This window comes from Rhinolophus hipposideros (assembly GCF_964194185.1).
Source record: "Rhinolophus hipposideros genome assembly, chromosome: 6".
In the NCBI taxonomy this organism is placed as follows: domain Eukaryota; kingdom Metazoa; phylum Chordata; class Mammalia; order Chiroptera; family Rhinolophidae; genus Rhinolophus; species Rhinolophus hipposideros.
The window spans coordinates 15,594,135-15,620,801 of NC_138052.1; the positions used below are offsets into that span (position 1 = coordinate 15,594,135).

General features: G+C 38.4%; 1 protein-coding gene across 2 annotated transcripts in view; it reads right to left on the minus strand.

Annotated features, from left to right (window-relative positions):
• NCKAP5 (NCK associated protein 5) overlaps positions 1-26,667 on the minus strand; it is an 834,652-nt gene that overhangs the window by 291,817 nt on the left and 516,168 nt on the right. For both annotated transcript variants that reach the window (XM_081050689.1, XM_081050688.1), the window contains exon 6: positions 16,933-17,020. In XM_081050689.1, coding sequence (XP_080906815.1) covers positions 16,933-17,020 — 88 coding nt within the window. The remainder of the gene's footprint in view (positions 1-16,932; positions 17,021-26,667) is intronic.

Here is a 26,667-nt window from a genome sequence, read left to right on the forward strand (position 1 = left end):
TGAAAGAATTCACTGGTCAGGGGAGCCAGTGAGCTCCAGAGGGAAGCTAAGGTCATGAATTGAGCAGTAACCATCCCAAATGAACCAATAATTCAGTCATTGGCTCGTTAGTGGTAGGCAGGTGGCTATAGTCACTGATGTCTTTTTATTACCTACAATAGCCATATGTATGAGATTCCTGGACAGAATTTTAAAGTAAATTTAAGCAATTACAAAATTTCTATCTCACTATTCTTGTAAATACACATTGTTAGATGACCAATGTATCCAAGATTTTTTTCTTTTTTTTCTGAAAATATGGTCAATAGTATGTTTGTATTAACCAACATATGGTCAATACTATTCAGAGACTATGTTATATTCTACCTCAATGCTATATGTCTATATGTATATATATGTATATCTATATATATCTATCTCTCTCTATATATATATCTACATACCTATGTTTATATCTATACCTGACAATTACTGGAAGAAAAATATTTATGTACCTTCTGAGTTTGTTAAACTGAAATGAACTGGCAGAAAATTTCCTCTGCCAAGAAATAATTTTGGAAATGTTCAAATATACTAATAACAAGTAGTTCACATGGGAAAACCACGTTGTCATTTTAAACTCAGTAAACAGATGTTATACGTAGCCTCCCAGGTCCCAATTATAACGTGAGAGCCCGAAGGTCAGGAATAACTTTTATGTGTCATATCCCCATCACCACACACTGCACAGCACAGAAGGCACTCCCTAAAATCCTGTGTTGTTGAATGTGATGGTGACGAATGAGAAATGATATCTTGTTTTACTTCTGATGACACTGTGCGTAAGCTTAATGCTAAATTACTTATTCTTAAGTACTTATACAAAAGAAAACTATTTTTAAGCAAGTATCTTGCTATCAGAAACATAAAGTAATGGACTGGTAGAATATTTGCGTAAAAGATAAGAGCAGCATTAGCTTGACCTCCACTCCTAGAAAATGAGATTTTGCATGCTTCTCCTTTAACTGACACCCCACCACATGCATCTCACACAGAGACACATCACCTTTTAAGCCAGAAAGTTGTCTAGCCTAAAACTGGGATTTTCTGGAGACGCATAGACCCACTCCTGATCAAGGTGCTCCATGCCTCCCGCCTTCTTGCATCCTAGGTTTACATAAAAAAAGAGGGCTAATGAGGTGCATTAGTTGTGCTTTTGAAAGTCAGAGATGGATTATCTGGTTAATTCTCTTGGGGCTCATGTCAGAACAGAGAGAAGCCTCACCTATTTGCACCTAAATGGAACTTGAAGACAAAGTAAGAATTACATTTTTTTAGTACAATTTACATAATACCTACTACTCTCTCTAGTCAGACAAAGTTTAGTTCATAGAGCAAGGCTCAACTGCTTGAAGACTTTACTGAAGAGATTTTCCAACAATATTGTCCTGGTGTGCTTTTCGACATTAAAACTATTATTTTTATCCCTATCCCCTGAAAGCAGCAGGAAGCTATCATTCTAGATGATTCTTTGTCATTAAGTGGGATGTACATTCTGACAAGCCACTCATAGCCACAGTAGGAGTAGAGAGGCAAAGAGTGATTGGTGAAGACACCTGTAACCCTTCAAGATGATTCCTCTTGGTAAAAGAGGGAAGGAAATTCAGATAAATTATCAAGAAATAAGCATAATTTAAAACAATTAGAAATATATATACATGTGTGTGTGTGTATATATATATCTATATATATAGATATATATATAAAAAAATATATACACATTTAAAAAAGGAAAAAAAAAACTGTATTAAAATTGTAATACTCAATATATACCGATAATAAAAGATGAATACAACTCACGTTTGACTTCTGGAATTACAAGAGGTGCTCAAAGTGGTTACCATCAGCATACTTTTAATACAGTTTTTTCCTTTCTTAAAATATATATACTTTTTTTGGTACCCTCTGTGTGTATGTATATATATATATATATATATATATATATATATATATATATATATATATGTATATACATACATATATATGTGTGCATACCAAAAGTGATATAAATGTGCATCAAAACTTGAGTAATCATTTTTCTTCGTGCAAAATCTCTGTGTATTTAAAGAATAATGAACTGGGCAAATTGTGATTCTTGAGACAAAAGTCTCTCCCCAAGATCTTCCAACTTACTCCAACAAATAGTCTCCTAGATCCCACTGAGGGTCATCTTAATGCTGTGCAACTTTCTGATGCCACAGGAGGATGGGAACATAAAAGTAACTACTGAACTGGTTTTCCATTCTAGGTCTGCACTCATGGGCAGTGCAGCCTTGGTAAAGGTCCTTGGTTGTCGGTGACATTGTTTCTTCATGTGCAAAATGAGGTAACTTTCCCCCTTCTGAGCATCTAAGACTTGCTCACTCTCCTGTTCATCTCCACATAGCAACTGACCAACATGTCTCATACGACAAATCTTTCCTTAGGAAATCATGACTAATACAGCCTGGCCACCTTGTGCACAGTAACATGACAATAAGCAGCTGGTAAACATGGCCTATGCTCTCGGCTACCTTAATAAATAATGAGATAATCTAACCCCCTCCAAGCATCGCTGGTCTCCAAGACAGCACATAATCACTTCATAGACTCTTCTCGTCACTAAAAACACTAGCCCTGAAGCACTCTGGCTGTGACTTGCTGCGCAGTAGGGAGTCAGCCCAGTTTGCACCGTCTCTCAGCGCAGCTGGCTTTGTGTGCCCAGAACTGTTGGAGACACTGGTAAAAAGAGTCGGAAGCAATTATAGTTCAGGCCACTCTGGAAACTCAGCTTCAGTGGAAGGCTTTGAAATTGTTGGGCTGAGGAAAGCTCGAGGAGTTCATCGTTGAGGATCAGCAGTGGGGCCTGGCTGTTCGTGTCCTCTCTGCCTAGTTTGTACTGTCTTTACAGGGCCTGCCTTTCACTATGTCAAGGACAAAGATTTAGCTAGAAAATAGTCCTCAAGCTCAGTTAACAGGCAACACTAATTGGGATCAATTTAGAATCTTCTCTTGTTTCATTTGTGTCAGTGGTTCCCTCCTATTTATGCAGCTGATATAATTTTCCGTTTCCAGCAAGGCCTTTTTCCTACCAGCAGGATTTTCCTTAACACTTCTGTTTCCTCATACATTTCTACAAGTCCTCATACCATCCAGCCTGGGGTCTCTGAACTGGGCCTCACTATACTCCAGTCATCTTCCTGAACGACTCACTGACCTACCTGTCCCATGTCCTCAAATTCTCCCAACAGCCTTGGCCTTCCTTCTGACCCCCCACTGCTTCCTCAGCAATGAGCTCACTACCAACCCATGGACTGAATATGTCTGGGAGTGAGGTCCACAGGTCCTGAGAGGTGAAGCAAACTTACAAACATTGCACAGCTTGTGAGAGGCTCAGTCAAGGTCTAAAAGCAGACTGTTGACCTCTAAAAGCATTAAGTATACCAATCCTCTGATTTCTCTCACCATAGTACCCATAATCCTTTGCTGTACTTCAGTGGAAGATCCGTAATCTTCTGCGGTCTCTTATCCATGTATCCACAGAACAAAAGAACCTTTCCATTTAGGTGCCTTATACTGTCTTTCAAGGACTAACTCAATTCCTACCTTCCCCAGAAGCTCAATGTGTCTCTTAACAAATGTAGCAGGTTGGCTACCACCAAGGAAAGGCTGGTGGTATGTTGATGCCAACAAGACCCTGGCTGTAGGAAGCTTTAGTGGGATGAGAAAACAAAAAAATACAGCTGGATCCAATGCCTTGTACTGTTGCAGTGTTTTTGTTTGTTTGATTGTTTTTTTTTTAAATATTTTTTTAAAGATATTTTAAAGATTTTTTAAAGATTCTTGTAGAGGTTCTTAAACAAAGCTACCCACAAGAATTGACCCGTGGAGATTTTAAAAATTCTCATGGCCAGGACACACTCCAGACTAATTCAATTGGAATCCCTGGGGTAGAAAACCAAAACATCACTAATTCTTAAAACTCTCCAAATGATTCCAGGGCATAGCCAGATTTGAGAAGCAATGGTAGAGAGTGGAATTAATGCTACCCCTGCAAAACTATGGGACTTAGAATCAAGAGACCAAGCCCATTGCAACCGGACACTGTGTGATGCTCACAGAGTCAGCTGCTTCTGTGAAACTCAGTTTCTTCACCTGTGAAATGAAGCTAGACTTTCTGCCCTTACTCTTTTGAAAGGTTAACGTGAAGATCGAATGAGATGATGTGAAAGTATAAATTGAAAACACATATTAATTATTATTGTGACAATTTTGACTACCAATTCTCCAACAGTGATTCTCCAATGCTCAGCAGAAAAAAGGAAATAAAAGTACATAGAGAAGAAAAAATACAATAATAGAAGGATCGGAAAAAATTAAATATACTGGTTCAAGAGAAATGCAGCCTAATGCATATCTTAAGGATATATTTCCAACTTGTTAAATGAAATAAAAAAGATTGTAAGAGAACATCTGCAATGGAAGTGTTTTTAGATTCTCACTTATTATTACTACAGTAGAAGCTTACTAATTCACCCTAAATTATAGGTGTGGCCCTAATGGAGGGAAATTAATTTACTGTGCTAATTTACAATTTAGTGTAGAAACAAAATTTACTGGGGGTGGGGTGGTAAAGCTACCGAACAGAACACGTTTGAAAAAACATATATTTTGATCTGTTTACAAAACAATGGACTCATCATGAATCACGATTGATCTTTTGGTGTTCATTTAAAAAGATGAGGGAAGAATATAAGCCATTATAAGACCCAAATTCAATGGGCTTGCTTTGGAAGTGCCTTTGAACTTGTCAGTTTGATGTGTGGTGCACTCTACAGAGGCCATGCAGTAAATGACACGGGGATATCATATCAGGCTGTCAACAGTTAGTATGATCATACCAGCCTGGGGTCTAGGTCCTGAGGGAGTGAGGGCAGGAGAACAAAGAGGAGTGGTGGTTTCTCTTTCCTTTCGTGTGCATATGGCACTTGGTGAATCATAGACGTGGTGGTTGTAATTTGTAAGTTGCGTTCACGTCTCTATCCCAATGCTACTTTTCTAACACCTGTTCCCCTGGTACCCTTATCCAAGGTAAAGTCTCATCCAGACTTACTTAATCAACAGAAAATTATAAGTTCCTAATTAACTTCAGGAAAATTGTTTTCTTGTTTTCTTTCCCTCCAAATCCTATATCCTAAATTCCAGTTTTCTGAGATGAGTTAATAGAGCAAAGCCCTCAGATTTAACTAATTCACACTAACACGCAAATGACTTTCACTGAAGTACATTAAGCCCTCACTTCGTGAATAGGTTTTCGGGAACTGTGACTTTAAGTGAAAACACTTATTACAAAACCAATAGGGTCATTGATATAAACAAGAGTTCATTTCCTATGGCATATTGCTAGGTACAAAAACATCCCCAAACTTCTAAATAAAAACCCAAACTTCCAAAATTAAACATTAAGATACATGTGAGCTCTGTATACATTTAAGAAAGATTCATAAAAACAAAGAAGATAATTCTTTTCCAATCCACTTATTCCAGTTAAGAGTCAAAGGTAGCTGGAGCCTCCCCCAGCAGCTCAGGGTGCCAGGCCGGACTCCACACGAAACAGGACACCCTTCCATTATGGGGCCACTCACCCACACCCACACCCACTCAGGCTGGGACAATGGAGACCCACCAATTCACCTGATGTGCACATCTTTGGGATGTCTGCAGAATCTGAAGAACCCAGAGAAAACCCAGTCAGACAATGGTCCATGGCAGGAATGTATTTTTCTTTTTCTCATCAATGTTAGAACAAAATGACTTTGAATGAAACGTTCTTCAAGGACCTGCTATATTTATCTTCTTGAGTCTTCATTTTTTTTACATGGAATGATGCTTTACTGGATAAAACTTCAGAGAAATAACAAAATGAGAAAATATTGGTAGATACGGTCTGAGGACAACAAGATTGTGTAATGGGAGAAGATTCCAGCACCCAAAAGGCCAGTTCTGTCTGGGAATCTAATCCTGGGTTTAGCACATTTCTCAGGGTTTTATCATTTTCTCCAGTTCTGAACTTTTAGATTTTTAACAGCTCCCATGGTGGTAGCTGCGAAGCCAGGCAAGAGTGAGATAGGGTAAGAGGGAGAATTTGACTGTGTGAAGAGAAAGAACAGATAAGCAGATAGGCAGGGCTAAATGTGTAATGATAATATGTAATAGGTGCCGTTCATTGAATACTAAACATGTGCTATGCATGTTATCATATACTGTCTCCAATTGTTAGGTGAAATCACGTCTGGGGGAGCACTCCAAAGACAGCAGCCTTTCTGTTTAGCCTTATCATACCCAACGTGGAGAAAAATGATACTCGATTAAGTTGCCCAAAATGACAAAACACATTGAGATTGAAAAATGGGATCTTTTTCCAAGTCTGTCTGAGCCTAAAACTTTTTCTTATTTACATTCTTCATGTATTCTCCAAGCACTACCTCTTCTACATGTGGTCTCTAGAAAGTCAGGGGCTGCTGACAGTTCCTGGCATTGTTTTTAATGGTCTACAAATTTCCTTTCCTCAAGTTGCTTCTCCCCATTATTAATCTAAATTTACTCTCACACAGTTAAAAAAAAATTACTTAGCACTGCTTGCATCAATATTTGAATGAATGGCCAACGGATAGACATAGGGTAGAGGGAAGGTTTGTTCAGTGAACTTCTTCACTATCTGCACCCTTTAAGAGCCTGAATTTACAAGGCTTAGTGCATGGGGGGCAAATCCTCTATCTTTGGACACTGGCACAGCTGGCATAGCCCTTAAATGATCTAAGATTGGATAACCTTTCCTTCTAGGCAATAGCAAAAGTATTAGCGGGAGGGAAAAGAATCCCTTAATTTTCACTGACCCACATGCCCCTGCACCCTTTAGACAAACTTCCTTAGAACTCTTCTGCACCCCTTCTCAGACCTTTGAGCTAGCTAGAAAAGATCTTCATAATCATGGTGTTGAGTGACTCATAGTCTTAATGACCTATTAGAACACCTGTGGACATTTTTGAATGTATCAAGGCCCAGGGTCAACTGCTGGAAATTCTGCGGAAATATTGTGGGTCTGGGATCAGGTAAGTTGAGAACTTGCTCACAGTCATACAGTTGGGTCCTGGAGAAGATTTTTTTTTCCATTGTGGGGTGGGGGGGTGGGGCAGATGGCCACTTTTACCAAGACTGGAATCTGTGGTACAGGTCTTAGGTACAAGGTTCTAAGTCTGCAAGGGCTTTGGTTCTGCCTCCTCAGAGATGCCTGTGAGGCTAGTTAACACCTGAAACCTTCCATGGCTTAAATGCAGCTAGCAGATCCCCCAGCCAGGCCATTTTTCTCTCACCTCACACCTGGTGATTACTCTTCATTGCAATGCTGGGCTTGATGTGCAGACAAAATCAATAAGGATAATATAGCTGAAAGGTTACTGTATAGGAGAGATCTCAGGAATGAAAGTATATTTTTTCCCACCAGGCACTTTCTACTTCTTTCTTAACTATTTCCTAATTCCAAAATTGTACATGTTCCCCACAGACTATTTTATCTCCATTTTATAAAACACAGATAAACCAAGTCCTAAAAAAATAAGAAAATTATAGTTGTGTAGCCTCAGGTGAGTTAAGAAAATAGGATCAAAGTTCAAGGATTGATATCATCGTGATTTTGCTCTGTTCAAATTCATTTGTTTCCTAAAAGGAATAAATAAGTGATATGCCCGGTTAATGATCTGACATGCCCCAAATATTTGCTCAAGCCACATACTTATTACAGGGCAACATCCTTTGGATTCTATCCACAGAATGTCCTGGCCTGAGGCACTATCTGTGTATTCCAGAAGAAAGGCTGGCCCTCTGGGGAGATGAGCTAAGGAAAGTGGTTCGTGTTCATTGACCAAAACCAGCTCACCTGTAGGAAGAGAAGGTGCTTGTCTGCGGACTCTGGTTCCACTCCCCACATAAAAGCGCAGGAGGCCAAAAAGGAACACCCACGGAGCCATAGATGGGGGAGCCATACCACTATATTCTCGCTGGAGGATGGGCTGGAGACACAGGAAGCAGGAGCACATTATCCGCAACTTGCCGTCCACTTATCTCTGCCAACCAACTTCACTTGCTAGCTGTAATCCACTGTGGCTACAGTAGCAGCAAATGGAGGCTAGCAAGAAGACGGTGCCCGGGCTAGTAAGAGCGGATTGCAGTTAGCACAGTGGGTTGCAGTTAGCAAGTGAGGTTGGTTGGTTGCCAGAGAAGCTGACGGTGCGTTGCGGATCGCGTGGCTCCTGCCTCCTGTGTCTCCAACCCAGCCACCAGCGAGAATATAGTGGTATGACTCCCCTATCTATGGCTCCATGGGTGTTCCTTTTTGGCCTCACCATGTCCTGTGTTTTCATGTGGGGAGCGGGACCAGAGAACTCACATGGCACCCTGCATGACATCCTCTATTTCTTTTAAAGTATTTAATATGAAATTGGAATTACACAGGTGACTCTTCCCTTTAGTCAGCTGTGGAAACAAGCAGGTGCTTCTAAATGAGACTGTTTTTGGAAACTTTTGGAATTCTAGAAAGATATTTCTGTAGGGCGTAAAGTCAAATTCATTTTATAGAATAATTTCAAAGAGAAGACAAATATTTTGTGTAGGACAATGTTTTTGGCTGTACTGAATCTCATCATACACTTTGGCTTTGAAAAATCCTGCCTTTATCTGAACTTATGTGAACAGAGGATGTTGCTTTAAACAAAACAAAAAAGCACAAAAAGAGGAAGGAAGAAAACTGCTTCCTCAAGGAATAGTTTCAGCCCTTTAAAACTTAACACACAATAAAAATACTCCCTTTATTACCATTACCCAGCTCAGCAGCTATTCAAAGTTCATAGCAATTCAAAGAAAAGGCCAAATTTCTTAAAGTACAATCAAAGGCACTTGAGTGTTCCTGAGATTACCAGCCACAGACATAAATAAAAGCACTCAATAAAATCTTTCATATCCTATTGTGTATTATAATTTTATAAACACCTGTGCAAAGACATTGCCACTTTTTCAACAGAATTTTAGATCATTTTCCCCAACTGGTATGCATTCATTGAATGTACTGACTACTGATCCGTGTATTTACATTTGTTTACCTTATTTTGTTTAGGTGAAAAAAGAAAAATGAAATACTTTGCTGAATAACTTGTATAAATCACAGTCAAGTTCTCTAAAGACTTCCAAAGAGTTCAGTTCTTTTGGCTAGTTAACTACCAGGGCATTTACTGAAACAAGTAATGCATGTGAAAGAATCCATAGAGACAGAACAGGTGCATATTCACTTCTGCACTGGACTGAGGACTGGAATCTGAATTTCAACTCCATTTTCTTCTTTGCAAAAAGAGGAAACATTGATAGTGAAATGGAATGGATGAGTATCAAAGTCCCTCACTGGTTGCCTACGTATGTATGGATCAGAGGAATCAAGATGACCCATCAAACTCGGAAATGACAAAACAAAACAGGTCATTCCAAGTCAAAAGCTATCAGGAGGTTTCCAGACAGCTGAAGCTGTTATGACTCCCTCTGGTTATTCTGATACTCCATCAGGAAATATAGTCAGGAAGCTTGCAGCTCCTGAAAACCACAAACACTTGAGTTTTGCCTTGCTTTTACACCTGTTCATGGGAACAAACAAACAAACAAACAAAAACACTATTGTTATAAGTTTGGGAAATTCACACTCTAAATATACTAGGAATATTGCTATTTAAAAGAGCTTTCTTTGTAATTGATTGTTTAATGTAATTTCTCCACCCTAACTTTTCTTTCTAGTGCACTTATAATCTTGAATTTGCTTAAAGTACACTTAAGTCATTACAGGGAAAGAAGGAAGTGACATTTAAAGTAAAAAATTTCCTACCCGTGATAAGAATTATCATTTGTGAAGTAACATCTCTGCCAGTCAAGCCTTGGGTTTCAGTGAGGAAGGTCCCAGGTTATGTCACATGCTTTCCATGTATGTAAAAGGAACTGGATATATATTTGATGATTGACAGATTTTGGGATAACTAGAAAGGCCTCCTGTCCCCAAATATAAGCTGCTTAATGACATCTGAGAATATTTTTACTGGAAATGATGGAACTGTGCTCAGAAAATACACAGCTAGGGCTCGCAATGAAGATAAGACAGAGGAAAAAGATGGAGAGAGGCAAACTTGGACCCCATTGCAATATTGCTGAGCACTATTCCTATCTCTCTCTGTTCCCTCCTGGGACAGTGACTCACTGCAGCTGCTGACAAAGCCTCTGCACTCAGTTTTCAGGGCGACCTATTCGACCAGCTAAAAGGCTGCAAAGGAGCTCAAGTGACCTAACGTTGGTAATGTGTAACTTTAGGCAAGCAGTTTTACCCCTCTGTGCCTCAGTTTCCTCTTCTGTACAGTGAGGAGAAGAGTGGTACCTATTTCACAAGGTTCTCATGAAAAGTCAATGAGCTCACACTCGTGGAATGACTGGACTATGACGGGTACACACAGGTACTCAGCAAGTGTCACCTAGCAGCGGGTCACAGTGGCACAGGCAGGTGTACTCTGTGCTGTGCCATGTGTAGACCAGGCCTCGCAGGACTGCAGAGAAGTGTCAAAATCCCCAAGTTTTACGAGCAAGAAGAAACCATCTGTCTGTTCTGAGGGTTGCCCTTCGTTTCACACGTGTCAGCTAGTCCATGCATAAAACAAATAAGTGTTATTTACAGACGAAGAAACTGCCTATAAAAATCTGAACTTTTGTCTTCATTTGAATGTGGCCATCTGTCCACACTGGTGTGCCTTTCTGGGTCATTTGAATCTGTTGCAGCTGGGCTGCCTTTCAGCCAGACAGAGGTTCTCCAAATTGCCTCAGTCTCCATCACTACCTACTGTCCTTTGGGGTTAAACCAGGTGCGGGTTGCTATTGTGTGCTTGTCTAAAGCAAGATTCTTGTCTTTTAATTTAAAAAAAATAGCCTCTCTCGGTACCTATTTTCTTATCAAAAGTAGAAAAATAGAATGCAAACCCCTAGAGGACACTTGTTTGTTTTTTTTTTTTTTTTAGTTAGTTTGTTTTTTTATACCTGGCCCCCTTTAGCCATGTATATTATTTGGCAACTGTAGGTATGTGTGTTTGTGATCCCTCATCTAGTCGCAAACCTTGTCTTTTTACAAATATGAAAAACAAGAGAGGTTAAGTCACTGAGGATACAAGTCTTGCTAGAGGCAGGGGCTGTACCCACATGCAGGGTTTTTCTCCCCTTGTGAGTGTTTCTACTTGTCCATCCAGTTTTTTCTTTCTAAGTTAATTAGCTAATGTAGGTTCACTTCATGTTCCAGAGAGAAAAGCAGAAACGAGAGGAAGTATTTCAGTTACAACAAAAGAGCGCAGAGGGCAGCTCTGGATGCAAGATGTCAGTAAGGGGGTAATCCATCCTTAGCGTTAGGATTATCGGTATTTTAGGCAGCCTGGATTTAAATAGGGAGCTTGAAAGAATGATGCCCCTCTCCAACCAGTTACATTAAGCATTTCTTTTATGCTTAATTGCCCCCTTCCATGTCTAATTATGATTTGTTTTCTCATGTTTTCTAATTTACTTGACTAAACGAAATGGTGACCTGGGTGACAAAAATGTGTAACATTTAGCACATAAGAAACTCCAAAACACCTAGAGAGACTAAATTGGAGAAAGAAAAAAAGCAGAAGGGAAACTGAAGATGCTTCTACTTATTCAGGCTCCTCTACAGACAATCTTTTGAGATCTTTTTTTCCCCCTTAATGAAGGAAGATTGTTCTTGGTGTGAAGTATGTCACTTTCCCTACATATAATAATAATTCTCTTACTCATGGTCTTGTCTTTCCCACAGGAAAAATGACAGGCACAAACACTAGTTAGCTTATTAATTTATCTAGTCTTAAATTAATTAATTTATCTAGTCTTAATTTGTCTAGTCTTACTTTCACTTACTTTTTGTATTTGAGACATGGCTTTGTGAGCTAGGGAATTTGTCCCCACTCCCCACCGCACAATCAAATTATCCTATAGACAACTGCTCTGTTGGATTCCATGTTTCTCATTTAGGAAAGTCTGTGACTTACTTCTAGTTCTACCACTTAGCATCTGCCAGCATCGAAATAGGCCTCTCTGAGATGCATCTTTAAAAATGACGATGATAATATCTATTTTAGAGGCTGTCAGAAAAAACAAATGATGTCCACTTTGTGTAAGAACTTTGTAAACTGTAAAGCACCAAACATATGTGTCCTGATAGTCAGACATTGTACAAAATTAAAATACTGGGGATATAAGATGTTCCGAGAAAGGCAGGCGGTGGGACTTCCAAGGAAGTTCATGACTCTTGAGTCCATTTCAAGAGCCTTAAAGAAAAGGAAAATGGATCATTAAAACTAAGGCAGAGGCAGAAGGCAGTCTCTAGGGAGAACAGTGTTAGGTTTAGCGGCATCTTCCTTTGTATTCCCCAAAACCCCATGCAAGCTGCTATTTTGCCTCCTATCACATTGTTGCTTATATTTGATTGCTTGCCTTTCCTCCCCATTGTCCAGCATCCTATAAGATGAGATTTCCAGGAAAAAGACTCTATTAGGCAGGCATCTTTGTATTTTCAGCACTTAGCTTGGGGTCTCCCAGGTACTGCCAGCCTGCCCAGTGAAGGTGTTACTTAGTGTGACGGACAGAATGATGCCCCCACCCCATGTCCACATCCCGATCCTTGAAACCTGGGAATATGTTACTTTACATGGCGAAGGAACTCTACACATGTGAATAAACTAAGTGTCTTGAGATGGGGAGATTATCCTGGATTATCTGGATGGGCCCCGTGTAATCACAAGGTCCTGATAAGAGGAAGAGAGAGGGTCAAACTCAGAAAAAGGAGATATGACAATGGAATCAGAGTTTGGAATGATGCACTTTGAAGATGGAGAAAAGGACCACAAGCCAAGGAATGCTAGAATCTGGAAACAGCAAGGAAATGATTCTGCTCTGAAGCCTACAAAAAGAAGGCAGCCCTGACAGCACCGTGATGTTAGACTTTTGATCTCCATAACTATAAGAAAATAAATGTGTGTGGTTTTAAGCCACAAAGTTTGGTATAGCAACAATAGGAAACTAATACACTTATGTAAAAAAGTAAACAAATACCTGTCATTTGAATGAATGAATGAGCAAATAAATGAATGGATGAATGAAGGTAGAGAGCTTTAGATAGAAAGTGGAAAGGCTTAGGTTCAGGTCCTGACTTAGATAATACTCATTGGGTAATTTGGGCCCTATCATTTAATCTTTCCAGAATTCCTCCACATAAAGAGCTGGAGCCATGCAGTCAGACAGACTAGGATTCAAACCCCTTCTAGGCTACTTTCAGGCTGCATCCTTGGGCAAGTATTTACCTCTCTGAGCCTATGTCCACATCTGTAAGATCGGAATAATGACAGTACCTCCTGTACACAACTGTTGTGGGGACTGAATGAGCTGCAATTGAGTCACATTCAACGGGACTCTGAACTAGGTGAATTTGAAATCGTGGTCACATAAAAATGTTATTAATGTCATTTCCTACGGAAACCTTGAAATCATGTTACTTCATCAAAATAAAAAAGAGCCAAGAACTACACAATGGCCAGGCAGATAAACTGTAAACTACTGACCACCACACGGTGAGTCTGCTTCAGCTGCTAAACGGAAACACCCACCGTCCTTTGAGAGAAGCCATGTTGAATTATGCACGTTATAAATTATACCAGTAACAAATTATGAGAGGTCTTTAGGAACACACCTCTTGAACAAACTACGACTACCCTTTAATGCATGCAAAGCAATTATCATGGGCCTGGAACAAAGAAAGCGATTATTCTGCTATTATTATATTAGCTCAATGATAAAAGCCTCAGAACAAATGCTTCCACAGTGGAAAACGAAACCAACTCCAGCTTTCCCATGGGCCTCAGCTTTACACGGGCCTCTGGCTCCCGTCAGACAAATCTTGCTGTTGGAAAATCTGAGTCGGGTGTGCAAATAACACCCCACATAATGAAGCAATAAATCTCCCAGCTCTTAACTGAAACACAACATTTGGCTTCATGAAGGTGTTAACTATGTGCTCTACTCTAATCACCGTGTATATCTTGCATAACCTATTTTGCTCCTATTAGTCATATTTAGAATAGCAGAATTTGAGAGATGGCAGAGACCTCTGGGGGCCTTCTCTTTTCCTTCTTTCCATTCTCGTTTCTTGAATCCCCAGAGAGCAAGGTTGTGCCTAGTACATACTACAAGCACAGTAAATATCTGTGGAATGTGTAAAGGACCGAATGGGTCATGTAACCCAGGTTTGTCTCCTTTATTTTCCAGACAATGAGCCTGAGGCCATTAGAGCAATGACTGAAAAATCCCTTCTGTGGAGTATTAATTCAAGTGAATAACGGCCTTCTCCTTAGAGGAGAGAGATGATTCCCCAAATCTAATAGGCTGGGTTATGAGAGGAAATAGTTTCAAAACACATTTTTTAAAGTGTATCTTTTTTTTTTAAGTAGCTTCCGGTTTCATAAAATGAATTCTGATGATGATATTAAGTGTCTACACCACAGATTTGACTTATAAATGGTGTAGATATTAGAAAAAAAAGATAAAAAAAAATAAGAACCTGCATGAGCCTCAAAGAGGAGACTAGAATAAGCACAAGAGCAATGTTGTATGCTTTAGTTCTAACTGAAGCCTGGAGGGACCTGTGAGGGGTAGCAAACCACTTATGTTTCAGATTCAGATGATGTTTTTAGGCAACACAGAATCACCTGATGCAGACTCAAGCCCCCTTTCCTTTTACTTACACCTCAATTTTCTACCAAAGCAGGTATAATACCTAGGAAAGACTTGGGGGTAGGAGGACTTAAATCCCTATACTAACGTTAGGGAACCACACAGCTGGAAAAGCAGAACATACATTCCTTATGTAAAGACTACTCCCTCAAGAAGAATCTAAACTCTTTCACAGAAATGGAGTTTAGTGATTTTTCTATTGTCTATATGGTGCTAACTTGAATCTCCTCTGAGGCAGCTTAAGTCAACTCCTTTCTTTATATTCACTGGAGATGGAGAAGAGCTGTCACATGGTCCTAAAGTAGTCCTGTATACAAGGTCAAGATCGAATAATTAAGTTCGCGAACTCATCCTAGAAAAAGTGCTACATACCTATTGATGAATATCACTACAGCCTTTGAAGTACTCCTCTTGGGAAGCTGTACACTGACGCCAGTGCCTAGGCCACCCTTCAAAGCAATTTTGGAACTCTTTTTCTGGAATGGCCATCAGAGTTGTGGTCATATTACCCTTCATGTCCTGAATGTCACCAAATGTCTCCCTTTCAATATTTCCTTTATCTTCAGGTAAAGAAAGAAGTCATTGGGGGCCAGATCAGGTGAGTAGGCAGGGTGTTTCAATACAGTTATTTGTTTACTGGCTAAAAACGCCCTCACAGACAGTGCCGTGTGAGCTGGTGCATTGTCGTGACGCAAGAGCCATGAATTGTTGGTGAAAAGTTCAGGTCATCTAACTTTTTCATGCAGCCTTTTCAGCACTTCCAAATAGTAAACTTAGTTAACTGTTTGTCCATTGGTTCAAATTCTTAATGAATCATCTTTCTGATATCAAAAAAAGGCTAGGTACATCAGTGCAAAAAGTTCACGAACTTAATTGTCACAACTTGTATGTTTCAAGAGTCAGCTACTGAGGACATAGACTTCTTAAGGCTAACTCTTCCTAGATGTATTAATTTTGTATGATACTGTGACTTTTGTGATCAGTTTCTTCCCGATCTTTTTCCTAACAAGTTGGCTTACAGAGCCCTGAACCCATAAATTGAGGGAAGCTCAATTTATCTTCACCAGCCAGGTTCCTATGCTTGCCTCCTCAAACCCACTTTCTTCTCAGCCAGTAAACATCAAGGGCGGCCCCATGATTATCTCAAATTTCTGCCCCTTTCCTTCCCTTCCTTAGCTTTAGCTCTCTGTGCAGAGTTGTGCAATGGATATTGGGTCTATGTTTGTGATTTTAAGTAATTTTTTAAATAAAAGTCCTCAATTTATCTACATAGAGTGTCTGTGTTCTTTCTGCTGTATTTCTCTTCCCATCTGCCAGAGCCTCCTCATCTGTGTGGTCAACTTGGGTCACATTCAGATTAGATGTCCTGCTTCCCAGCCTGGCCACTTTGCTAGTGTTCAAGAGTCATGGGATAAGGGCTATCGCTAATGGGGGATGACAACTTGTTACTGCATTGACAGTCACTCTCTTTGGACTCAGTTTGCCTGAGGTGCACAAGGCCAGGCCCACAAGCACAGCAGGACCTCATCCAGCTCCTCATGCAAGGCCAGTCTCACAGTCAAACTTTTTCTCATACCAGGCCTTATTTTGCTACCTTGAGCTTCTCATTCTCCATTAGCCTGCCACGCAAAGTCACACCACTATACCTTATCTAGGTACCTTAAATGTCACGCCTCGGGGAAGTATGCCTTAACTCCCCAGACAGGATGAGTCAACCCCTTCTCTGTGTTCCCAGAGAATGTTGTAGATACCTCTCTTATAGCACTGGCCATAGACTACTTAGGTATATTTATAGGTCTCTGTCACTGAAACTTATTTTTTACATCTCCCTACAACCAACTCTATAGTCTGTTATACAGGAGTTCAAGAAATGAACGAATTAAATAAACGTCTACATGATTCCTCAAACAGAGGTAATTATATGACTTTGAACACTGGGGTCTGGACCATACGTGTTTATTTATCTCTGGGCTAGGAAGGTCAGAGCTAGAGAAATATGAGAAAAACAAGCCGACTGGTACCGAATCGAAGGTAAGAAACATGGTGTACCTGATAGACCATTATATTAACAGCTTCTTCTTTTTTCTGCTCTGGAGGTCCTTGACTCTGCAATAGATTTCGTACTGTTTCTTCCATCCTGAAAAACAAAAAAATAAATTCTTTAAAGAAGGTTTCCTATTAACATGAGTCTGCTCCAGTTAGTAGAAATCATTCTTCAATGTATATTTCTTAAGCTTAAAGCTGAAAATCTATTTTCTCTTCCCTTGCCTTCACCCCTATATCAATAATCTGTCACAAAGTCTTTTAAAATCATTTTTCAGAACATTTCTGGGTTATCTCTTACTCTACCACCTAGGTCCCTATCTTTGGTTTTCTGTACCTGTATTCATGAAATTATCTCCCAATATCCCTCTTCATTTTCAGTTGCTCCCTTTTAATTTGAAATAATGTCACCACATTAATCTTCCTGAAATACCACTTTGATTTTTTAAAATCAATTTTCAAAGTTGACAAACACCACATGAATGCATTTTCACCATTAATATATTGTTATATCTTTCCATGGTGGTCTTTCTATGTCAGTACCCAAAGATCTACTTTATTTTTTCAACTACTTTCTAGTATTTCATGGTGTTACTGCACCATAAATTATTTAACCATTCCCCTACTGATGGAATTTAAATTACTTCAAAATTTTTGCTATTTTGAATAATAAGTATCTTTACACATACATCTTAAGTATCTTTACACATACACATTTATGAGTATTTCTATAGTTATATAATATATATTGTATATCACAATCCTATTTTGTTTTAAATACCTACCTCCGATGCCCACCCCAACCTCCATGTTAGTAAAGAGTGAAACAAACCCACCCATTTCCATTTTCAGACATTGTCTCATGCTATTACTACTTCTTGGAATGCCAACACACTTTTATTTTCTTAAATCCCATTCATCTTTCAAAACCCATCTCAAGCTTCACTTCCTAAGAGACTTCTTCAGTGGTTCCCCATGTCTGTGAATTCTTATTGCCCTATACTTTAAATCATTCATTCAATCACTTAGAGACTCCTCACTTTAAATACTCAAATATTTCATAGAGGCTTGCCTTGTCTTCTGAAGTAAATCACCATATTTGGTATACAACCATGACACATATTTCTTATGTGTCTCCTTCAATTATGCACAAAGTAGGTATCCGGCAGATATTATTATATGAATCCTTTGTGAATTTATTTTTCAAAAGTATTAAGTACTTAACTGTGCCAGGCCCCCATTATGAGTATTCAAAACGTGTTTGAATGACCATGTCCTTGAGGTCCATGCATGAGGATTCATGGACCAGATCTCTGAGAGCAGGAGACCTGTGCTAAATTTATTAAACACAGTACTCTCTTGTCCAGAACCTAAGTTGGTCGTCTCTTACAGTCCTTCCTTAAAGCATGTATTTTGGTGACTCAGTATGTGTTAGTTTAAGAGAGAAAGCAGGCTGATCCAGCTTCTCTCTCTTACTCAAGGAACAGCAAATTAAGGGCTGTAGGAGGCCCGTGAATTCCCTGAAGTAGCAAGACCATCACAGTAACTGAGGTAGTGTAGTTCAAAATGCCAACCTGTCTAATACAACATATAACTACTTGGCAGCAGGATGAGGAACTGGTTTGCACAAGAGCTGGTCCAGTCCAAACCTGGATCATAATTGGGGAAATGCTGCCTTCACAGGGGCAAACAGCAGGAACCATTTAGGATTTCAAGATGGTGGACGCTGATTATGAGTGTTCAGAGAATGATGTGTGACCACACAGTTATATAAACTACCTTTTGTGCGTCTGGCCAAGAAAGCAAAATCTGTTTCCTATATTTTCACACATTTTATCATATCAGTGATAGTAACAAAAAATTAAAGAGTACTTCTAACTTGTTAAAGAACTCTCTCATCTATTCATTATTATAATGCACTTTAAAATATCATTATATCTACATGGCAGATGAGAAAGCTGAGGCAACAAAAAGGTTACTTACATGATCAAGGTTAGTTGGATAGGGAGTTATAATTAAGCCATTTTTACTCACTATAAAAACAGTAGCCTCTTTCCACTAGGCCTATTTCCATGTAGAGAAATGATTTTAAATGAAGAAGAGTTTTAACTCCTAATTAGGAATTATCTTGGTGACCACTTATTTGGATGCTGAGCCCAAGAATGCAACAATAATTGTTTCTGAGCTGAGGAGAACTTCACATCTAGAGGAAGAGACAAACTAAGTTTAGGTGGAAAAAACAGGTGTGAAGAAGGCATGAGTTCTGAAACAAAAACTGATCAGAGCCAATTTGTAATACTCTACGTCACTGTGTGTAAACAGAAACAATATCTTGAATGGTAGTGGATTTTCCATGATGTGTGCTGAATTTGTGATAAACAAGAAAAGTAATGATAAACAGTGATGACTTTCCCAACATCACTCAGCTGTGTACGACAAATGAGGAGCTCACGTCTGGTTTTCGAAGTATTAATCTACTTTCTTTCCACCTTAGCACAGAGGCTAGAGTTCTCGCTTATTTCAAACCTTATTTCATTCTTTTACAAACATTTGTCATAAATGTGGCCCCAGAGTTAGACTCAACCCAAATTAAAATCTCGTCTTTTTTTTATGTTTATAGTTCCTTTTTATTAATGTTTTACAAATTTATTTTATATAAGTTTTACATTTATATTTCTGTGAATTAGCATTTTATATCTTCATAATATTTTTCTATTGGATTGTTTTGCTTTTTCTTTTTGATCTTTGGAAGTTCTTTTTTTTTATTTTTTTTTAGGAATAGAGACAGTGGAAATGTAATGGCTCGGTGCAAAATCTCGTCTTTTTAAAAAAAGTCAATTAAAATACAATTCTGTCTCCATGCATATCTTGCTGAATTATCTCGTCTGTATAATTAACAGCTCTATGCACAAATTGCTGGATCAAAAAGAAAGAAAAAAAAATCCATTCACCTTTTCCCCAGGTTTCTTGGCTTCTTATTAAAGAAAGAGAAAGAAAGACAGACAGAGAGAAAGAAAGGAAGGAAGGAAGAAAGGAAGGAAGGAAAAAAGGAAGGAAGGAAGGAAGGAAGGAAGGAAGGAAGGAAGGAAGGAAGGAAGGAAGGAAGAAAATGAAAAGAGCTGGTGGACAGGAAGTTGTTAAAATTATCTCAAGCAGCTAAGACTTGCAGTAATACTGTGAACATGTTTCTGGCACGACTTTATGATTAATTAAAACCAATTACATTCCCAAGCTACAGCTTGGAACAGAGTTGCAGGGACCGATCCCAACCTTTGTAAAAAATTAAGCTGTCTCATCTTTTCATAACCTTTATGAATCCGGTCACAGAGGAAATATTTTGAACTTGATGAGAATATACCATTATTTATTCCCTGATGACATATTTTTTTTTTAAATTCTCATTTAGCAAACTTCTCTATTTACTTTCCAGACAATCAAAGATTGTGAAGCATCATCCATTATCGTTTGAATGCCCAATGACATTTTACTTTGTTTTATTATTTTGATAGCTGAAGTATATGATTTGTATTACCAGTATGCACACAGAATAATTCTACAATCTGTTTCCCAAATGTGACTAAAAATAAGCCAATTCTTTTCTCCATGTCAGGTGTGGGTAGAGGGCTTTTCTTTTTAAGTTGTTGATTGGTGCAATTTATCCTTAAATCCGGACCTTAATCAATGTCTTCCAGTTCTTTTTCTTTTTTCCCTTTTGTACACCTTGAGTCTAAATCCTTTCTTCTCCTAAATACTCATCAAGTAGCTGTTATAACTGAAAATACAAAGGCCAAAATTATACTTAGTGAAATATAGAAAGGTCTAATGTGTATTAAGTGAATTATTTAAAAAAAACATTAAGACCTATACAATTCAGAAAAAAATAAACCAAATTCATATGCAAATGGCTTACTTCAGGTAACATAGATATACATGTAGCTATTTTATTTTATTAAAAATAGACTCCATGTTTTAAGGTACATATCACTTAGTTAATAAATTTCTACTATAGTATTTTCTCTGGGAGAAACAACAACAACAACAACAAAAAACAAACATAAAAACATAATTTTTGCATGAAAACAGCACTAACTTAAAGAAAGTGGGGCATTAAGTAAGGACACATAAGAAAAGTAAAAACCGTACAAGAGCAGAATTAGTGAAGCTTTGCCCTGAAATTCTCTCCCTGTGATGGGTCCACCTTTGTCACGCAGCCCCTTTGAAAGTACAGATCACTGAGGTACTTGCTATTGGATGTATGTCCAATGTCTCATGGAGGGGGTCTCCCTAGACACCAAAGGAAAAAAAATCCTTCTCGAAGCAAATGTTAAAACACACTGGTTTTCTGAATCCTTTCAAGGCAGGGAACCACCTAATCAATCAGTGCCCAATAATATCAAATTTCTTTACAATTGCAGAATATGATTTAGGCCCTAAAGACATTGACTTATTCAGCAACAAAAGTACTGTTAGAAAACGTGATCCCCAGCTACCTTAAAAGCTGTTGTTCTAATACAATGTAAAACAATGTGGACTTTTCCACATCCTTTCCTTCCTCCATAAATCGAACCCTCTATTTTGCCTGATGACAATTTTGTCTATTTTGTCTACTTTTCCTCTAGGAAATCATCAGAACATATGACTGAAATGTTCTTTGACTCCCTCTGTGATCAGATATTCAGTTTAGCATAACTTCATTTTTGACAGAAATAGAACAAAACAAACACAAAACAAGAAGCCACCTTCCCCAACTCAAACTGGTAACTGATGGGCTCTTACAGCTGAAAACTGAACCAAGTCATAGTTTTTTAAAAAAAATTATTATTATTATTAAAGTGTATTGGGGTGACAATGGTTAGTAGAGTTAGTATAGATTTCAAGTGTACAGTTCTATAATTCATCATCTATATATCAGATCATGTGCATCTGTGACAAAACAGATGGACCTTGAGATTATTACGCTAAGCAAAACAAGTCAGACGGAAAGTCAAGAACCGTATGATGTCTACTATGTGGGATGTAAAACTGAAAACAACAAAGGAACAAGACAAACAAATAAAGAAAGAAAAACTCATAGACACAGACAATAGTTTAGTGGTTACCAGAGGGTAAGGAGGGAGGGGGTGGTAGGTGAGGGTAAATGAGTCATAGTTTTAAGAAATATTTTAACACGTTATTTGTTGATTAGTCACATACATTAATAATAAAATTAACCAAGAAGTTGCTCAATGTTCACACACACTTGGTTATGTGAGAGACTGTGAGACCATAACACATCTACTTCTGATAAAAGTGCATGCCATATTCTCTCGTATTCACTTGTACTGCGATGTCTGTCAAGAGCTGCTGCTGTGACTTGGACATTGCTTTTCCTTGTGTTTCACTGTATTTGACTCCCAATCTTATTTTGAGAAAGTGTGTTGATTTAAGTAAGGGTACCACCTGAGTGAGCTTCATGATAAGGACAGGAAGAAAAGGATCGGGGTTAAAATAGAAAGAAGGTAGAGGGGACTGAGTCACGGTAGCACCTGTCCTTCACCTTGAGCATTCTCCCTATGAAATCATGGCATGACATGACCCCAGTACTCATCCTCGAGGGTCAAAGGCCATAATGAGGGCAAGCATACTTCTGTATCTGCTTGGAAAAAGGGCAATAGTTACAATAAAATACTAGCTCTCTTTCATGGGATGCCTATTAGTAAAGTTGAGAAGTTGAAGCACACTACAACTGGGTTATTCAGAAAAAATACTGATTTATTTATTTTGTACATAACCAACCTCATCTTTTTCTTGAGGCCCTACATGATGACTAGCCTTAACTTTTGTCCCAAGTCCTAGTTTAAATGTTAGACTTAGTCTAACATGATGGGTTTTTAAAGGATTTTAAAATCCATTGAGAAACAGATACTCATCAACAAGAGAATATAGAAACAACTGTTATATATTTCCTACATTGGAATACTATTCAGCAATCAAAAAGAATGAATAGGTGTATGTAACAATATGGAATAATCTCAAAAACATTACACTGAGTGAAAGAAGCCATTCACAAAAGACTAAATACTATGACTCCATTTACATATGATTTTAGTACAGGAAAAATGAATCTATGATGGAAAATTTATGAATAGTGATTGCTTGGGGGACAGGGGTGAGGTAGAGATTGGCTGGGAAAAGACACAAAGAACTTCCTGGGAGATGGTAATATGCTAGATCTTGTATCTCCACGGGGGTTTGGATTGCACAGGTGTATGTGTTTGTTGGAATTCATCTAATACTAAATTTAAGATTTATGTATTTTATTATAAATTTTATCTTGAAAGAAAAAATAGAACTGTAAACAAATTTGCAACTTTAGTCAATTATATACAAACTCAAGTATGTACATAATTTGGGGTGAACTGTATTGATGCCTGCAACTTACTTTGAAATGCATCAAAAATTAGATTCATAGATGGAAACAGAGATGGTTACATGGTTGCATATGCAATAAAGTAAGTATAGTCAATACTAGTGGTAGAATATAGTTGGTGGGTATGTGGTATTCACTGTAAAATTTATTCAACTACTTTGTATGTTGAAAAATTTTAGAACATTGTTGACATATATATGTATATATATTATTTTATGTAGACCATTTCCTTCATGGATAAAATGTTTAGTGTTTCAGTAGAAGAGAAGTGGATTGCTTGTCTGCCATATATGGTTCGTAGGCATATGCAGATCTGGTTGGGAGGGTCATGGTTTTTGTAGAGCAAGGAGACTTGAGTGTGGTGTCGTCTTATATCTGATCAGAAGTCCCTTGTCCCCAGGTTTGTTGCTGGCCCTTTTGGCTCTGTCTCACAGTCCTGAGGCTGTTCCCAGTGTGTTCATTCTGCTCGGTTGGAGCTTGGTGGTATGTACAGCACTCTGACCTTCATCTTAGCCTCTACTGGTGCAGTGCCCTGAATCTTGGGTGCCACTTACAGCAAGCATGCTGATCTGGCAGTCTGGCTCCAGATACTCCTGTAAGGGTGCCCTTGCAATGTCACAAGTCCCAAAGGAGGCCAACTGACTCTCCAGTCAGCTTCTAAACCACACAGGGCCTGAGGGCAGCCTGGAAAGATAACACACCCAGGGCCTCCTTTATGCACGAGCATAGTGGACCAGCAAATGGACATGGCCATGCCCCATTTGATGTGCACGCATACAGAGGCTTGGTCCTTTTCTAGAATCTTAAATGAGAAGCAGAGATACAAAAACACCACATGTCTTCCATGTAATCCCACATCTAAGCTGTTAGTTTTACTCTTCTGTTTCTCTTTATCTGTCCTCCTTCTGGCTGTCGCCAGCATTAGAAAAGGCGTGCTTTCTCATTTCTTATCAATATCATATCTGGCTCCTTTCTAACTCCGATCTCTTGGCTAAGTCCATTCATGTCATTTATAATGGTGAATTGAAGTATTTTTCCTACACACTGGGAAAGCACTATGATCTGGGCATTAGACTTGCTTGGCCTTTTTTATATTAAAGGAGGGAGAATCAAGGAAGCTGAGTAATCTTTAACATAGTAGTGTATTCACAAAGCCTTCTCTTATTATTTACTCCTTTTTTGCAGAAGTTGAATATTTATTCCTTCATTCTCTTTGAATTCCTAGGGAAAACTAGCTAAAAGTGCTAGTATTCACAATGACAAAATAGAAAATTATGTAGAAAAAAAAAATATATATATATATATATATACACATACATATACATACAAACACAAATACACACATATATATATATTTGTATTATATATACATTTATATTTACATATTACTTTGTTATAACCACTTTATGGCAAGCATTGTCTGATTTAACACTTACAAGCCCACAAAGTTGATACTACTATATGCATTTTACTTTCATTTGTTTACATGTGTCTTCATTCATTTATTAATTAATTAAAAATGAAGAAATTGAGGTTCCATGAGAATAAGGAACTCATTCAAGGTCATACTTCTCGTAATGGTAGAGTATACACTGGAACCAACATTTGACTCTAAAATTTGAAATCTTTCTCTACTGTGCCACACCAGCATTCAAGCCCACATTTAAACCATGCTAGTATTTATTTGGCTGTGTGTCAACATTTTCTGACATATTGCTATCATGTGTCGATATCTCGATCAATGGGTTCTTATTACTTGCAAATGCTGTACTTGAAATAATCTTTTCTCCCAATTAGATTAAGTTTCTTCTAAAACCAAGTTCACGCACAGTGATACATCTTGACATCTGCTATTTTAGTATAGCTTTATTATAACCTAAAGCCCAAATAAATACCTGTGGAAGCATTTAATACTAACTAGCTATTCATAGAAAAATATGCCCTGAGCTTATGACACTCTTCATTCCACCCAAATGCCACAGAAAACACTAGCCAAGACTTGACCTCTTCTTTTCCTAAGGAAAAAGCCCATCCTTTGTGTTTTCTTAATACTTAAGCTCTTTTCCATCATAGCACCATGTACCTTATTAACGATCTCTAATTTTTTTGAGGTCAGTGACTCTGCTGATATTGTTGTTTATTTTAATTCTAGCAACTAAGCTTAGCTACTGTTACTGGGTAGGTAGTCAATAAATTATTTCTGAGTGAGTGAATGAATCTAATAGTTTTTTTTCATTCATTCATTCCCTGGCTGCTTACATTCCCCCACAGATCTACACGTAGATCTAACTAGTCAGAGAGAAGTAGTTACAAGTGAGAGGTGCCAGCAAGACTGGAGAGGCTAAGTCTTAAGCTGTGACACATGGGGGCTAAGATACCGGGCTCCCAGTCATTACTAAAACAAACCAAATATCTTCCAGAAATCTTGCCCTTTTTGTCACATCGAACATACAAGGTGTGGTCAAACAATATGGTGAATGTTTAAATACAAAATATGTATTACAGTAAAAGACACATTGGCATTAATACTCCTCAAAATACCCCCCCTCACTTCAAACACACTTATCTCATCGTTCTTGCCACTTTCTGAAGCAGTTCTGGAAGTTCTCTTTCTTGTCTTGTTGTGCTATTGTGGCTGCCTCGATATCCTGAATCATTTTGACTTTGGGGAAGAACCAGAAGTCACATGGTGCCAGAGCTAGTGAATAAGGTGAATGAGAATACACCATAATGTTTTTATAGGACAGAAATTGCCATACCGGAAGTGATGTGTGTAACACAGAGCGTTGCCATGATGGAGGACGAAGTAAAGACACTCACGAAGGAGGACTTCTAGAATTGCTTCAGAAAGTGGCAAGAATGATGGGATACGTGTGTTTTAAGTGAGGGGGAGTCTTTTGAGGGGGATTAATGGCAATGTGTCTTTTACTGTAATACATTTTTTTTATTATTTAAACATTCACTGAAGTTTTTTATCACACCTTCTACAGTCCACAGTCCATGTGGTCTATCTGCAGATAATTGGCTTAGATGGTTAGAACTATACCCTAATGAGGCCATGGTTCTCGATTCAGTCTCTGGCTTGGACACCCTTTACCACCATCACACTCCTGGTAGACTCTGCCAAGATAGCCCACTGCTCAGCCCACTGCTGAGGGAGAGAAGATATGAAAATTATCTTAATGAAGAAAACATTTTGCATGGCCTTCCATATCATTTGCTTTTTAATTTATTTTTTCCATTCTACTTCTATTGCTTTCCTCAACAACCTATCCTATCTCCCCACATTAATTGTAGTGCAAAGCTTTTCTCAAGTTTGGGAGTGAAAAGAA